Source organism: Rhipicephalus sanguineus, chromosome 11 (assembly GCF_013339695.2).
Source record: "Rhipicephalus sanguineus isolate Rsan-2018 chromosome 11, BIME_Rsan_1.4, whole genome shotgun sequence".
NCBI classification, from domain to species: domain Eukaryota; kingdom Metazoa; phylum Arthropoda; class Arachnida; order Ixodida; family Ixodidae; genus Rhipicephalus; species Rhipicephalus sanguineus.
Window position 1 is genome coordinate 69,553,037 of NC_051186.1, and position 15,104 is coordinate 69,568,140.

Consider the following 15,104-nt stretch of genomic DNA (forward strand, 5'->3'; position numbering starts at 1 on the left):
GTGCCAATATTCTTACGACCATCGTCGCGACTGCCGTCATAATTGGTGGGGATTTACGCCGAAGGGGAGGGCTCCGAAAATTTTGGCCATCTTGTGTTCTTCAACGTGCACCTAAATCTAAGTAGACGGGCCCCAAGCATTTCGCGTCCATCGGTATGCGGCTGCCACGACCGGGACTCGATCCCGCGGCCTTCCACCGTGCTCGCAACGAAGGGCCTGGCGTATCAACCAGTGAATCGGGCCCAGGACACAACAGAGGTCACTGGATATATCTGGAGTGATGAGGCCATCTACCAAAGGTAAAGATACACCGCGCTTAAAACAAAATGTTTTAACACGAAAGTGTTTTGCGCCGGAGTCCATAAAAACTTCACTCACGTCATTTCCGTCACGGAAGAAACGTCAGTAAAATGCACACGAACAAAGGACAAAGAAAAAAACAGAAATTTTCTTGATTCCGATGACCTCGGAATCGAACCCATGAACTCTTGGTCCGCGACGATAGATGCCGGGCGCTCCATCCACTGAGCTACCGGCGCTCATGTATGAGGCTTCACAAACGTGCCTATATCTCTCACACAGTCACACCTTGTCCCTCTCACAGTGTTCTTGGTTGGCACGGGTGGTGTCGCCTTCAGGGAGCGGTGAAGTACTGCAATATTACACTGACCAGCGCCGTCAGGGGGCGCTTCGGTGGTGTTAGAGGACGGACGTGTTTTTCGTGGGCTCCGGAATGACAGCGTCAGATAAGTTGTTTTTTTTTTTGCATGATTCGAGCTTGTTTTTTTAGTTAAGCCACTAGCTTAATAGAGCTTATTGCAGCCTAATAGAGCTTACAACTTTGTACTGTTGGTACAAAGGGGTGTGACAGTCGCTTCGGGTGTTTTTTTTCTTTTTAATATTTGTTTGTTCGGCCACCACGTGGCTGAAAGGTGCACGGGTGATTTAAAGTGTAACATACTTGCGGAGTTTTGTGATATCATTTGGCATTAAGTGTATCTAATACGCCGCGTGAACGATCTATAGCCATGGTCAAAAAGACCGTAAAGTGTTCAGGATGCGGAATGGGGCGGAAAATAGAGGTTTGTGAGGATGAGACGACAGAGAGAGCTGACGCCAAGTGTAAGCAATGCGAGTTAGAGGCGAAGATGGAAATAATGATGGCCGCCCAGAATGAGCTCGTGGTGAGAATCTCCGAGCTGGAGAAAGCGGTAGCGACAGAGCGGGAAAAAACGATGGCTATGGCGGAAAGGCTTAAGTCAGCCGAGGAGGGATTAGCAAAGGTAGCCATGCCAGCAAAGGTAGCCACGGGGAACAAGGAAGCAAGCGACAGCGGGAACAATGGGGCATCGACCCTCACAGTGGTAGGCGCGAAGGGGGAAACAGGTTTGGAAAAGACAGGTGCAAGGGTCACAGGACCCACCTTCCGCGAAGTAGTCTTGGGAACGGGAGTGGACAAAACAACAGCAGTAGCACGCGCTAGTAACAGGTGCAGTGGCCAGGTGCGGGAAAGTCCAGCAGAAAAGTCGGATCACGTGATAATCGCCGGGGACTCGAATTTAGCTACATGCGCAGAAGCAGTCAAGGAAAGGGTGAGAGGCGACAAACGAGTTTTAATAGGGAAGTTCCCGGGCCATAGGCTGGGATCAGTGATGAGACAAGCTAACGCAAAACTCGCAACTAAGTCTAATGGACGTAACCTCGTGATAATCGCGGGAGGTCTAAACGACGTCTTGAGTAACGAATCAGCCGAACTAGCGACCACATTGGCGAAAGGGGTCGATGACATGCGCGCCATTTCCCCTCAGGTGCAGATAGTGGTATGCACAATACCGGAGGTACCGGTGCGTGACGGCAACCTGCAAAGAGCGGTTGTCGACGCAAACAAAGAGATATGGCAGATGAGTAGAGATAAAGGCACCGATGTAGTGGAAATAAACAGAGAGGTGCACAGGTGGGGTGGTTTTCGAAGAGACGGAATACACTTCGATAGGAGGCTTGGCCATGAGGTGGGTTGGCGTCTTGCAGGACGCGCAGTAGCTTTTTTGGGGGGCACGCGGGCCCTTCGGTGCCCATGGTAGCTTGTAATGAGGAAAACAACCAGGGGGACTCTTTGACAGGTAGTATAGCGAAAAAACAGAGAAAAGGTAAAAGAAGGGAGAAGGCGCGTGTTGCAATTAGTTACATTAACATGCAGGGTGGCAGAAAAAAGGCAAAATGGTTAGAGATTGAGGGACAGTTAAACAAGGAACAGATAGGTGTTTATGCGGTTACAGAAACACACCTTAGAGACTTGGAAGAGCCACCACATATTGAAAATTATGTTTGGGAAGGATGTAACAGGATCACATCAGAAAGGAGAGGTGGGGGGGTTGGAATGCTAATTCATAGCAGAACAAAATGGGAGAGAGTGAAACAAACGTGTTCAGAGCACATATGGGTTTCGGGCACAGTAGGTGGAAAGAAAACGTGGCTAGGTGTAGCTTACTTGTGGACAGGGAATAACTGCAGAGAAAAGAATCTGGAGATAGTGAAATGCATAAGCACCGATATTAAAGAATTTGGTCATGATGCCGAGATAATCCTTCTAGGGGACATGAACGCTCACATTCATGACCTTGACGGATATTCAGACACCAATGGCAAGTTATTGCTAGATCTCTGCGAGCAACATAGTCTTGAGATAGTTAACGTGGGGCCTAAGTGTGAGGGGCAGATCACGTGGAAAGTCAGAAACAGGCAATCGAGCATTGATTACTGTCTCATGACAGAAGGAATATATGACAAACTTAGAGAGATGAGAATAGACGAAGAAGGCATTAACAGCTTGGGTAGTGATCATAAACGCATAATATTACAAATGGGATATAAAACTGAAAATAAGAACATAGAATCAAAGTTTGGCAGCTCGTATCTAAATGACAAACAAATAACAAATATAGCCGCAAGAGTCGAGGAAAAAGTAGACGAACTACCAGGCAAAGACTGGAAGTATAGTGAGCTGCTACATGTAATCACGAAAGAAATAGAGATAGAGAAGAAAACTATTTGTTGGAAAGGAAAGAAAAAGCCAAAAAGTTGGTGGAACAAAGAAATCCGGGAAGCGATCGAGATGCGATGTCAGGCATCACGGGAGCACAGACAGGCAAAAAAGGAGAAGCGGCCACAGGACGAAGTCAACCAAATATGGGAAATATATTTAGAGCAAAAATCCATTGTGCAGAAATTAGTCGAGGCAAAAATTAAAGGTGAAAGTGAACGCTGGATGACAGAGATACGCGAAAAGAAGGCTGCGCCTAGGATATTTTGGAGCCACCTAAAAGCGCTGGGTAGGAAGTCTGTCACAATGCAACAACATATGGTAGATGAAGGAGGAAATAAATTGGAAGGATATGAAGCGCTAGGTTACATCCGAAAGATAACAGCCGATTCGTTTAAAAAGGTCCCCCAGGGGATTCCCCCGGTGAGTAAAAGTACGCAAAGGGGTGCAACCGACGAAGATGTTGTACTAGAGAATTTCAATTGGAAGAAGGCCGAAGGAAAAATTCCTAAGCGCACTACTCCGGGCTTAGATATGGTTCCCGTCAGCCTCATTAACGAACTCGGACATAACACTAAAGAAGCACTGCTGAAAGCCGTAGAAAAGTGCTTACAGGAAAGGGAAATACCAGACAGTTGGCGAAAAAGTAGAATGAACTTAATCTATAAAGGCAAGGGAGAAAGGGATAACATTCGCTCGTATAGACCGCTAACAATTACATCGGTGCTATACAGGTTGGCGATGCAGGCAGTAAAATTAAAAATAGAAGCGTGGGTAGAACAAAATGATATTTTGGGAGAACTTCAGAATGGATTTCGAATCGACAGGCGGTTAGACGATAATCTGTTTGTTCTTATCTAGATATCACCGGGGCGTATGACAACGTTAATCAGGAAATTTTGTGGGATATATTGAAGGAAGTGGGCATAGGTGACGACTGTGTACAGCTTTTGAGGGAAATATACCGAGAAAATACAGTTTGTATAGAATGGGAAGGAATAAGTAGCAAGGACAGCGTTGAAATTAGCAAGGGGCTGAGACAGGGATGCCCTTTGTCCCCGCTGTTATTCATGCTGTACATGGCGAGGATGGAAAAAGCGCTAGAAGGTAGCAACATTGGATTTAATTTGTCACACAAACAGGAGCGATGGTTGAGCAGAAACTTCCAGGTCTATTTTATGCTGATGATATTGTCTTATTTGCGGACAGTCAAGATGATATACAGCGACTGGCAGATATATGCGGAAGGGAGTGTGAGGCTCTAGGACTAGGATTTAGTGCAGCAAAATGTGGATTGATGGTATTCAATGATCACGGAGACCATACGGTCTTAATACAGGGCCAAAAAATACCGAGGGTAAGCGAGTACAAGTACCTCGGAGTATGGGTAAATGAGGGGGACAGATATATGGAGGTACAAGAGAAAGCATCGGTAGCAAAGGGAAAGAGGAATGCTGCAATTATGAAGCACAGAGCTTTATGGGGATACAATAGGTACGAGGTGCTTCGAGGGCTGTGGAAGGGTGTGATGGTTCCGGGGCTTACATTTGGGAACTCAGTGGTGTGCATGAAGTCAGAGGTGCAATCAGGAATGGATGTAAATCAAAGGACGGTGGGCCGCCTCGCGTTGGGCGCTCACGGGAAGACGACAAATGAGGCGGTAAAGGGTGATATGGGATGGACAGGCTTTGAAGTGAGGGAAGCGCAGAGCAAAATGAGATTCGAAGAGAGGCTGAGGAAAATGAAGGAGAGTAGATGGGCAGAGAAGGTTTTCAGGTATTTGTATAGAAAAAGCGTTGACACGCAGTGGAGAAAAAGAACTAGGAGGCTCACCAGTAAATATATGGCTGGCAGTGCGGGCGATATGGCAACAAGGAGCATTAAGCGGAAGGTCAGAGAGGCGGAGAGGACTTATTGGATGACAGCGATGGAAAAGAAGCCGGCTCTGAGTAACTACCGAAAAGGAAAAAACGAAATAAGGAGGGAAAGGTTTTATGATAATTCAAGGGGAAGCGCCTTGCTGTTTGAAGCAAGGTCGGGCTGCCTTAGAACGCGTAGTTATAAAGCGAGATTCAGTAACGAAGAAGAACATTGTACATGCTGCGGGGGAACTAAGGAAACGATGGAACATGTACTGATTGAATGTGGCGATATTCACCCAGGGATACGTGTGGGCACGAGTCTACATGAAGCCTTGGGCTTTAGGGACAACAATGGAAAGCTGAACACGTCCGCGATAGAAATAAGTAAGAGACGGTTAGAGTATTGGTGGCAGAAAAGTAGAGATAAAGTACAAAAATAAATAATGGGGGAAAATAAGGTCATTCTGCCTTAAGAGGCAGAGAGATGGACCGTGAATTTATATTTTTTGGTATAATAACGTAGATTTAATCAATGTAGATAAGGCATTAGGACAACATGAAACAAGGAAGCTTTTTTTTCTTCTTTCTCTTTTTTTTTTCGCCTTCGAGCCTGGTGGCAGACATGTCACCGCCCCGTTATAAAGGGGACGCTCATAGCATCCATCCATCCATCCACAACGGACGCTTCCGGTGCCATATTGTAGGAAGCTCTACGGTCAGTGCAATGCGGCGTACTGGATGATACGGTTCGGTGACGACGCAGATACGTGCTTTGCCCTTCACATTCTGTTAGCGCGTGACGCCTCGTCGTCAGAGTAGTGCAACTTCCGCATGCACCAACGGTGTTTCTCCACAGTATACTGTTTCTAGTACGATAGCACCGACTAATAAAACTGCTGCAATAAGCGCGAGTGAAAGGCGACAACGCCGACGAGTGAAAATCGCGCCGTGAGTGCTTTGGTGCTGAGAGAGACTCGCCAGCGGGAAGCGGAGCGCCTTCCCGCGTGCACGGATCAAGTTACGATCTCTGCCACCCATGTCGCCGTCAACCTCGGGTAGATGGCCATGTAACACTGATGCTTCCGCACCTGCTTTTTGATGAAATTTAGCTTTTTTAAATGCGAAGCATTTCTTAGCGAACCTTTCGCACTTTGAGCATTTCTATCTACGCATCTATCTATCTGTCTATCTAGCCGCCTACGTCCGGGTGCTCTCTCATGATCGCCTCCTTCACTTGGTGTAGACCAGAATTCGCATGGGAGGGTAAGAGGATTTGACGAATAATACTGTCGGGTTACGACATGAATAACGCGAAAATCCTGTCGCGTACGTCGTCAAACCCTTTCCTCCAGACACGTGTGGCACATACCCGTTTACTACGGGCCGCGGTATACGGGTATGCGCCACAGGTGATTGACAGTTTATATCTACCCAGGAACAGCGAGAACAGACATTGGTAGTTTAAACGCGAGAGCGTTAAGAAAAACCGACATCGGCAGCGTTGGCCCGACGAATGGAAATAGAAATTAGGATCCCAGCAGGAATCGAACCCAAGCATTCTGCGTGGCAATCAGGTATTCTACCACACAGCCACGCCAGGTATATAAACCGGTTTGAAAAACAGCCTATACAGGCATAATGTCGGTGCAACGTCAGTTGTGGTGGCGGTGCTGGCTATCTAATTTTACAAGAAAGCAATAAACATTACATGTACTCCTACGACGCAGGCGTCAGATCAGATTAACCTCTGTGGTTCCAGTGTTGGCTCCGCTTTTATAGCAGTCTAATAAGTATTGAATTTGTGTTCCTATGATTCAGCAAGCTATATTGAAGCATTGCTCGACCCCGGAGGAATATATTAACGAAAGTTGCGTACGATATTCACATGACTGCACCATAAAGTGATCTTAGTTTCAGCGATACTGACGTATGTACTCTAACGTGAGGGCTGATGTTACGTTGCACCATAAGTTACCTCTAAACGCGAGCCTTGTCGACGTGCCTGGTAAGTCCACGATGTGCACACAGCTGCTTCGCTTACAAAAACGCGTCGAGCCACCTCGTACCACTTGGCTCAAAGCCGTAAAATACAACATAGAAGTACTCGCTGACTGCTTCGCATGAAACAGATTGCCACAACGCGTGGGATCTGCCGAAATTTTTTTAACACGAAAGAGCTTTATGTCGTGGTCCACCAAGTGCTTCCGTTACAAGTTGTTACGTTCAAAAATGGGACGCCTGCAGCGGGTGAGAAAGAGAAGAAAATCCGCCGCTCGTAATCGAACCCACGACCTTGCAGCCGCGACAGTAAGCGCCCGACAGATGCTGGACGCTTCCCGAACGCGCCTTATATCTTTCACACACTCTCTCTCGCACGGTGCTCTTTGTTGCCGGTGTAGGTCGGCGGGGCGGTGCCGCCGTCTGTGAGAGGTGAAAAGAAGTAATGCGTCACGATCGACACTCACTAGCGCTTACCCCGCATTGTGCGCGATATCGGAGGTCATGGTTAAAGCATCTCGATACCAGCGAGGGACACTTGCCGCGCTGGCGTCGCCGAGGCACCCTAGACGCAGTTATGTCCTTTGCCTTTCGCTTCGTGTTAGCGTGTGCCAGCTCATCGGAGTAGTGCAGCTTCCACATGCAACAACGGGATTTCTCCGCCGCCGACTGCTTCGATTGCGGGAGCACCGACTAACAAAACTACTGCAATACGCGTTGCAGAAAGGACACGATTTCGACGGGCGAATGTCGTGCCTTGGTGGAGCGAGACAGAGGCCAGCGGGAGGCACGCGTTTGCGGCTCAAGCTACGAAACTCTGCCTCACGTGTTGCTGAAGCGCAGTGTGGTAGTGTATGCATGGGCACAGGCGTCGGTTACCCATTACTAGGAACCGCACATCGTGCCATTTCTCTCCTTAATTGACGTCGTTTTGGAGAAGTGCATACCGGGTACCAGTGTTGATTATGAGCTTGTTGATATCATCTTTACGCGGGATTCACGATTCGCTGTGTTCAAATATATGTTCACAACTTCAGTTACCACAACGGTTTAATCATGATCATGGGCCTTAGTCGTCGCGATGGAGACATGTCACTAGGCGTCAGCATGGGTGCATCCATGTCAAATGGTGCCATAGCTGCCAAACACGAATAGACATTGTACAAGCTCTCATCATCATCATCATCATCATCATCATCATCATCATCAGCCTGTCTGCGCCCACTGCAGGGCAAAGGCCTCTCCCACGTTCCGCCAATCAACCCGGTCCTGTGCTTTCTGCTGCCACGTTATACCTACAAACTTCTTAATCTCATCTACCCACCTAATTTTCTGTCTCACCCTCACGCTCTCATATATCACTACGCAATAAGCACCACTTCTGTGAAGACACGTTTCACTTCCGTGTTATACCGAATCCTATGACGGAGGGATCAGCCATGCTTTTTTTTCATCAATCTATCTGCCTCTCGCGTTCCTGAAGAGTTGTGCGGTAATGCATGGGCACAGACGTAGGTTGTCATCTTACTGGGGAGCGCATGCCTTGGCGTTTCTGTTCTGAAATGACGACGCTTTAAATGAGTGCGTATCGAGTACCAGTGTTTATTACGTGCTTGCTGATCCCACCTTTGCGCGGGATTCCCATATCATGTGTCCACGTGTACGTTAACCAATTCAACTACCACAAAGGTTTAACCACGATCATGGACGTTAGTCGTTGGGACGAAGATATGGCACTAGGAGTCAACGTGGGTGCATCCAAGTCAAACGGTGACATAGCTGGCAAACACCAATAGACATTGTGCAAGCTCACATCAATGTACAATGAACAATCAACTATACTCCTGTGAAGACACGGTTCACTTTCGTGTTACACCGATTGCTATGACGGAGGGATCAACGACGTCTTTTTTCTCTGCTTCAGTTTTCTTCTTCCCCTATAGTGGGTTGAGTCACACCAGCGGGTGCCAAGCAGCCACCTCACAGTGGAAGACGAAAACAGTGGAGATGGGCCGCAGCAGCATGAACGCCTCGGAACTCCCTGATATTCCCGACTTAGGCAAGTTCCTCAGTCCTAGCTGGGCACAGAATTGTAGTAATATTACTATCTTACCATACGCAGCGGTGCCAAGGCCGCGGCCGTCGATATTTCGAATCATCGCCAGGAGGCTGGGCATCCACATCGGCCTGCACGACTACGTCAACAGGCCTTACGGAATCCTGAACCTTTTGGAGATCGTAAGGATGTATCGGCTGTTGCTTTTAGACAGAGCAGAAAAACTTTAAAATCGTCCATGGCAGCATACTTGTACAGTGTAAACCTCGTTCTAGCAAAGTTGAAGGAAGGGGCCGGGATTACTTTGTTGTAACCATTACGTCGTTACGAATCTTTTCCACCCTTACCGTCCATATTGCTTAAAGGGCCCCAAAACCACACAACGGTCGAAGTTTAGTTGTGGTGTTGCAGTTGTGCACGAGTCTTCGACAAACGCGTAGCCGCGAGAGTTTTTCGAAACGGCGCCGTAATGGCGAAGTTACACGCGGTTGATGATCCAAAAGAAGCCATCGCTCGTTTCGCTCTTTCCTTCGCTACACTCTGTTCGTAGGCTCGTCTCTCCTCCTGGCCGAGTGGTCCTCCTCACCATGCGAGAAGAAAGCGGCGAGCGCGCATACCTGCGAGCAGAAAAACAGGTTCTTTTTGTGGATGACATGACCAGACGCGAATCTCGACGTCACGGCCAACGCTGGGGATTACCGAAAGGCCCGGAGAGGAGAAAGGATCGTTTCTTGGACTTTGTGGACCACCCGCGGCTCGTAGCGCTGCCGCGTTTGGAATTGTTGATCTTGATGGCATTCGGAACTCGATGCGGGCGTTTACATGAAATGTTAAAAATGATCGGAGGTGGTTTTGGGGCCCTTTAAGCGAGATGACGTATAACCTATGCGGCGCAGCGTAAGGTCCGAAAGACAAAAAAAGCTTTAGAACAAAGAACAAAGAAGTCCCGTGTTAACGCCGTACATTGTAGAACGTTCCTTCATTCGGCGCTCCAGCTTGACTAGAGACAGTTGATGGTAGCGCCGCCAGTGGATAGCAGGAGTCACTGCATGAACGATAATCGTCATCAGTTATTGAGAACATGTTGCGTCATTCTCAGTCGAGCGACGTCGCTGTGCTCAGCTCGGTCGAGTGAAGGCTGAACTAGATGGCTTGCACTGACGTCACTGGCATGATTGATGCAGCGCTAAAACACCAAGACGTAAAACAGAGCGCCCAGTACGAGCGCTAGGAATACCGACATGGTGGAAGGCGAAGTTTGTGACGTCACGCAACGTTATCAGAACATCGCACGCGGGTTCTTTCGTTATTGACGCATACATAGGCGAATAACGTTCTTGCAGCGTCTTTATCACAATGAAACGGGTTAGTCGCCACGAGACGTCTCGACGTCAAAGCTGCCATCTAGAGTACCAGCACTTTAATCTGCGTACGCGACGTCACGTGCTAGCTATCAACAGGCTTGTTTGAGAATATGGGGGTCACCGAGTCTTCTTTATACCTACCGCCCTTGCCTCCACTACATGCCTAACCAGCCGCGGTGGTCTAGTGGTTATGGTGCTCGACCGCTAACCGCTTCTGCGATTTAAAGAAATTCTGGCTCACTATTGCGAACGCAATCGGCTTTTCCCGGTCCCTGCTAAGGGCCTGAGTAAAGCCGATGAACGAACCTTAAGGCGCCTGGAGACCAACACCTTGTTGTGTCCTGCAATAGTAAAACATTTTGACCCGAAAGTTGACGGGCGGTGCCCTCACTGTGGGGAAGTCTCCAATAACTTTCACATGGTTTGGGCATGTCTGTTGAATCCTTCCCTTCCGCCTAACCCTTCCCCTACTAGAGAGGCATGGGAGGCAGCCCTACTCAATTGCTCAGGTATGGAGTCTCAACGAGCTCTAATCCAAAGGGCGCGGGTAGCGGCGTTGCCCAGCGGAGTCCCGGAATGACTCCCCCTTTGTAAAGGGTCCTTTTGGGCCTGCAAACTCTCATTTTATTGAATAAAAGTTTTTTCACACAGTGACCCGAAGGTCGCGGGATTGAGTGCCGGCCGCGGCGGCCGCATTTCGATGGAGGCAGAACGCTCGGAGGTCATCCGTTACGAACCTCGAGCGCAAATTTTTACGAACGCTGCACGCGTGCAGGTCGGTGGCATTGTACTGTTTGCGATGACGTCCACAAGCGGGCAGGACTCGAAGGCGCTGGTCCTCCTGTCGGGCTCGGCGGCAGCATTCGGCGTCAACGGTGCCTGTATGCTGGTGTCCATCATGATCAACCCCTCGTGTGCCTACCAGTTGCCACGCATGCATTATGTGAGTTTAGGGTATAGGATAGATAGATAGATAGATAGATAGATAGATAGATAGATAGATAGATAGATAGATAGATAGATAAGGACGAAGGTGAATGGATTCGGTTGAAAATATTGTTGAAAAGGAAGACGACTGACGTAATAAACACAACCTCAACTTGCACAACGGCCGGCGAACCGATCTTCCTCTGAGATGCCCCCCTCTTGAAGGCATATATATATATATATATATATATATATATATATATATATATATATATATATATATATATATATATATATATATATATATATATATATATATATATATATATATATATATATGAAGTTCGTAAATCTATAAAGGGATTCTTGTGCCCTTTCGAAACCGAAACGAAACTGGCTGCAGAAAATAGAATTGTTATATGCAAGTCCGCACTCTCATTTACCGCCTAAAATGAGTAGTCCGCAAAAATTATGGTCGGTACCGCTGTCAAAAGTTCTTTTTTTTTATTGAGCGGTTGCAAACAGGTAGTACAGACTCTAGAGGAAAAGCTGGGCCGAAAGAGTGCACATCACAGGGACACCGCCATTACACCACCATTATCATTGTTGCTTGTGCAATTATTTGCAGAACGGTTGAAGTTCGCTCTATGCAACGCTGCGAATACTGACGATATAAATTAAACACAGGCGTTTCTACGCACGAGAGACGTGCGAGCAGAGTCTGACGTTTCTTTGGAATATTTTGAGGAAAGATTCAAGGCTATTTAGGTAAGTTACGGCGCGCAGGACTCGTGGCGCAGGAAGGAGTGTTTGCACGCGCTTTTTGGCGCCAATGTATCCACTTGAATTGGAGATCGCGGCCGACTATACGCGCCTTGTGAATCGCGGAACGTCGATCGTCGTCTGGGCTTTCTGTTGACACGTCCTTACAAATCTACTTTACGCAACCTCACTTTCATTAACTGCGATGAAAACTGAATGCTACCGTCAAATCTTGCAAGCGTCTGAGGAGCCGATAGTGTCCGCGGGGTAGCGTAATGGCGGCTAAGGCGGCACCTTTGTGGTTGGAGGTTCTAATGCGTGGGCCCTATAGGGAGCTTTTCCTGTAGAGTATATACTAACTCTACGAGCGGTTCGCAAGATTTTGCAGTCGAGTGTGAAAGAGAGACGACTGGTTAAGGCGAAAGCCTTATATTCTTCATCAAACGCGAGAAGTGACCGTCAGCAGTGTGGGCGTCAACACGAGTAATGCAAAAAAAGGCATTATCATGCGATGACATCACCCGTGACGTCATCATGACGTCACATCACGTGACGTCGTCATCACTGACATTGTCGGTTAGTCAAGGTTAGCCTAAACCAGGGGCGTAGCCAGAAATTTTTTTCGGGGGGGGGGGGTTCAACCATACTTTATGTATGTTCGTGCGTGCGTTTGTATGTGTGCGTGCCTATATACGCAAGCAAAACTGAAAAATTTCGGGGGGGGGGGGTTTGAACCCCCCCAACCCCCCCCCCTTGGCTACGCCCCTGGCCTAAACCATTGAGGTTAGCTCAATAGCTCAATCTAAAAACGTTGGGGTTAGCTCAATTCCGGAGGCAGTGAAAAACGTGCAGAAAGCTTCCATTGCCTCCGATCCCGGAGGCAGTGTGCAAAAACACGCTGGGTGTGGAAAGCTTTCGCGGGGTACGGGGGTCGGGGGTCGAGGGTTCGAAACTTACCTAAGACGACTAAGACGACGATTTACCTAAGACGACTCGAAGGCGAAAGCCATCTTCTCATTTTCGTTCTCAGTCGATGTATTGTTCCTCCCGTGCCCCCTCCGAAAGCTGTCTGCATCTAATGCGGTTTTGCACTGCCTCCGTGATCTGAGGCATTGCAAGCTTTCTGCACCTCACCTGGTTTTGACCTGCCTCCGTGATCGGCTCACCTTTGGCCAAGCGACGATGTCGTGCGAGTGCCTCATGTAACAGCGAGTCGCGCGATGTCACGTTATGTCCTTCATGATGACGTAATAGTGGCGTCTTGATGACGTCACAAATACTGGGGATCTGTGACGTCATGATGACAACATATGGTGACGTCAACATGTGATGATTTTTTTTACATCACTCGTGTTGACGCCTCCGACGCGGGACGCCGCCGACGGTCAATTTTCGCGTTTGATGAGGCATCTAAGGCTTTCGCCTTCTAGTCGGCTTAGGGAAGTGCATAAGGGACCTTGTGACTTAGTGCTCGTCTGGTCTTCCTGATCCTTCTTGTGTCCCTAATTGTTCAATTCTGACTTTTTTTCTGTAACTCGCATTCTGGTAATTATATCTTCCGCAGCTTTATTTTCGATCGTCTCGCGAAGTGCGATCGGCTTGAGCCGGCGTCCACGTCATTACTTCAACCGTTTACTCGCAGTACGTCGTCTTCCACGGGGTCAGTGCCGCCTGCTACCTCATGGGCGCCTTCTTGGTCTCTCTGTACAGCCCCGCTGTACCGGTCTGTTCGGTGAGCACTGTTTATTTGTCGTTGGCACCCCAACCAATATTTCTCGTGGCACGAGCACTGAGGGACACTTGTTTCTCTTCCAAGCACTTCCGGTCGAGCACTTCCGGTTTTCCGAATATTCAGGAATATTGTTTTGAAAAATAAAACTGGAAGAGAATCGATAGCTTATGAGTTATACTTTTGATACATATGATATCGGAGCATAAGTTTACTTATGATAAGGGCCATTTAACTCTATACCCAGGCGCTCTTTTACGTATTTTTTTATTGCTGTGATTTTAACGGGTTCTTTTGTCTGTGACTAAAAAGACAGTTGTGAGCGTAGTGACTGTACGCGCGCGCGCGCGCGCGCGCGCGTATGTGTGTGTGTGTGTGTGTGTGTGTGTGTGTGTGTGTGTGTGTGTGTGTGTGTGTGCGTGTGTGTGTGTGCGTGTGTGTGTGTGTGTGCGCGCGCGCGCGTGGTACGAGCAAAGTGTGCGCACACTTTGCTCGTGCCACGTTCTCTCGCGCTACAGTTAAAAAAAATTGGAAGCAGCTTCACTGACTTAAAGGGCCCCTCACCAGGCCACATAGCAAATTTTAGTTAGACACTGGAAGCTGTTGTGTGCCGAATGAAGAGCAGTATGCCGCAAGAATTTTTCAAATCGGTTCATTACGAGCTGAGAAAAACAATAATTTGTAGCGGCGCGAAACCATGATGCGAGGAGGCGAGTTTCAAACCCTTGCCACTCGCCCCGTGTTGCCTTAGCAAGCCAAATCCCTTCCCTGCCCTCTTCACTTGACACATACGCATGAACACGTCATGCGCATGCATGGTCACGTGCGCATGACGTGCCCGAGCCAGCCCGAGCACGCGAGCGGCGTTGCACGGCCGCTACCTTTGTTTTTATGTAGCGGCCGTAGGCGTTTTGCGGCGTTCTCTGTGGTGTAGTGCCTGTTTCTGCAGGACGAGCATGAAAGTTGAGACATTTGTACGGGCACGAGAGTGGCGGTATCATGAGCCAGTGCCGCATTAACGTTTACTTGGACGCGGTAGAATAAATGAGCATAATGAGTGCTCGAACGCGCCGGAACATCATTACTTTCGTTTCCAGGGCTGGCGTCTGCTCGATGCGCTAACCGCGGGGGCACGAACGCATGGGAAAGGGAGGCACATTAGCCCCGCATCTCGCTGCAATTCACGAAAGAAAAATGAAAAAGACGCACAAATTCCCTTTGTGTGTCTCATTATTTCTCTCAAGTTTTATTATTCTGTTCAAGCAACAAATTACAGAAACTACACATGTCGTGTCAAATAATTATCGCAGTGTCACGTGCTGCTGTTGGCGACGTCAGAGCACAGTCGTCTACGTAGAGGAGCGAC

The 15,104-nt window shown here is 48.3% G+C and overlaps 1 protein-coding gene across 1 annotated transcript in view; it reads left to right on the forward strand.

The window, feature by feature from the left end:
* Nucleotides 1-959: 959 nt before the first annotated feature.
* The window catches only part of LOC125760359 (uncharacterized), a 102,112-nt gene continuing 87,967 nt past the window's right edge, over nucleotides 960-15,104 (forward strand). The window contains exon 1 of the mRNA XM_049420324.1: nucleotides 960-2,147. Coding sequence (XP_049276281.1) covers nucleotides 1,029-2,081 — 1,053 coding nt within the window. The 5' untranslated portion in view covers nucleotides 960-1,028 and the 3' untranslated portion in view covers nucleotides 2,082-2,147. The remainder of the gene's footprint in view (nucleotides 2,148-15,104) is intronic.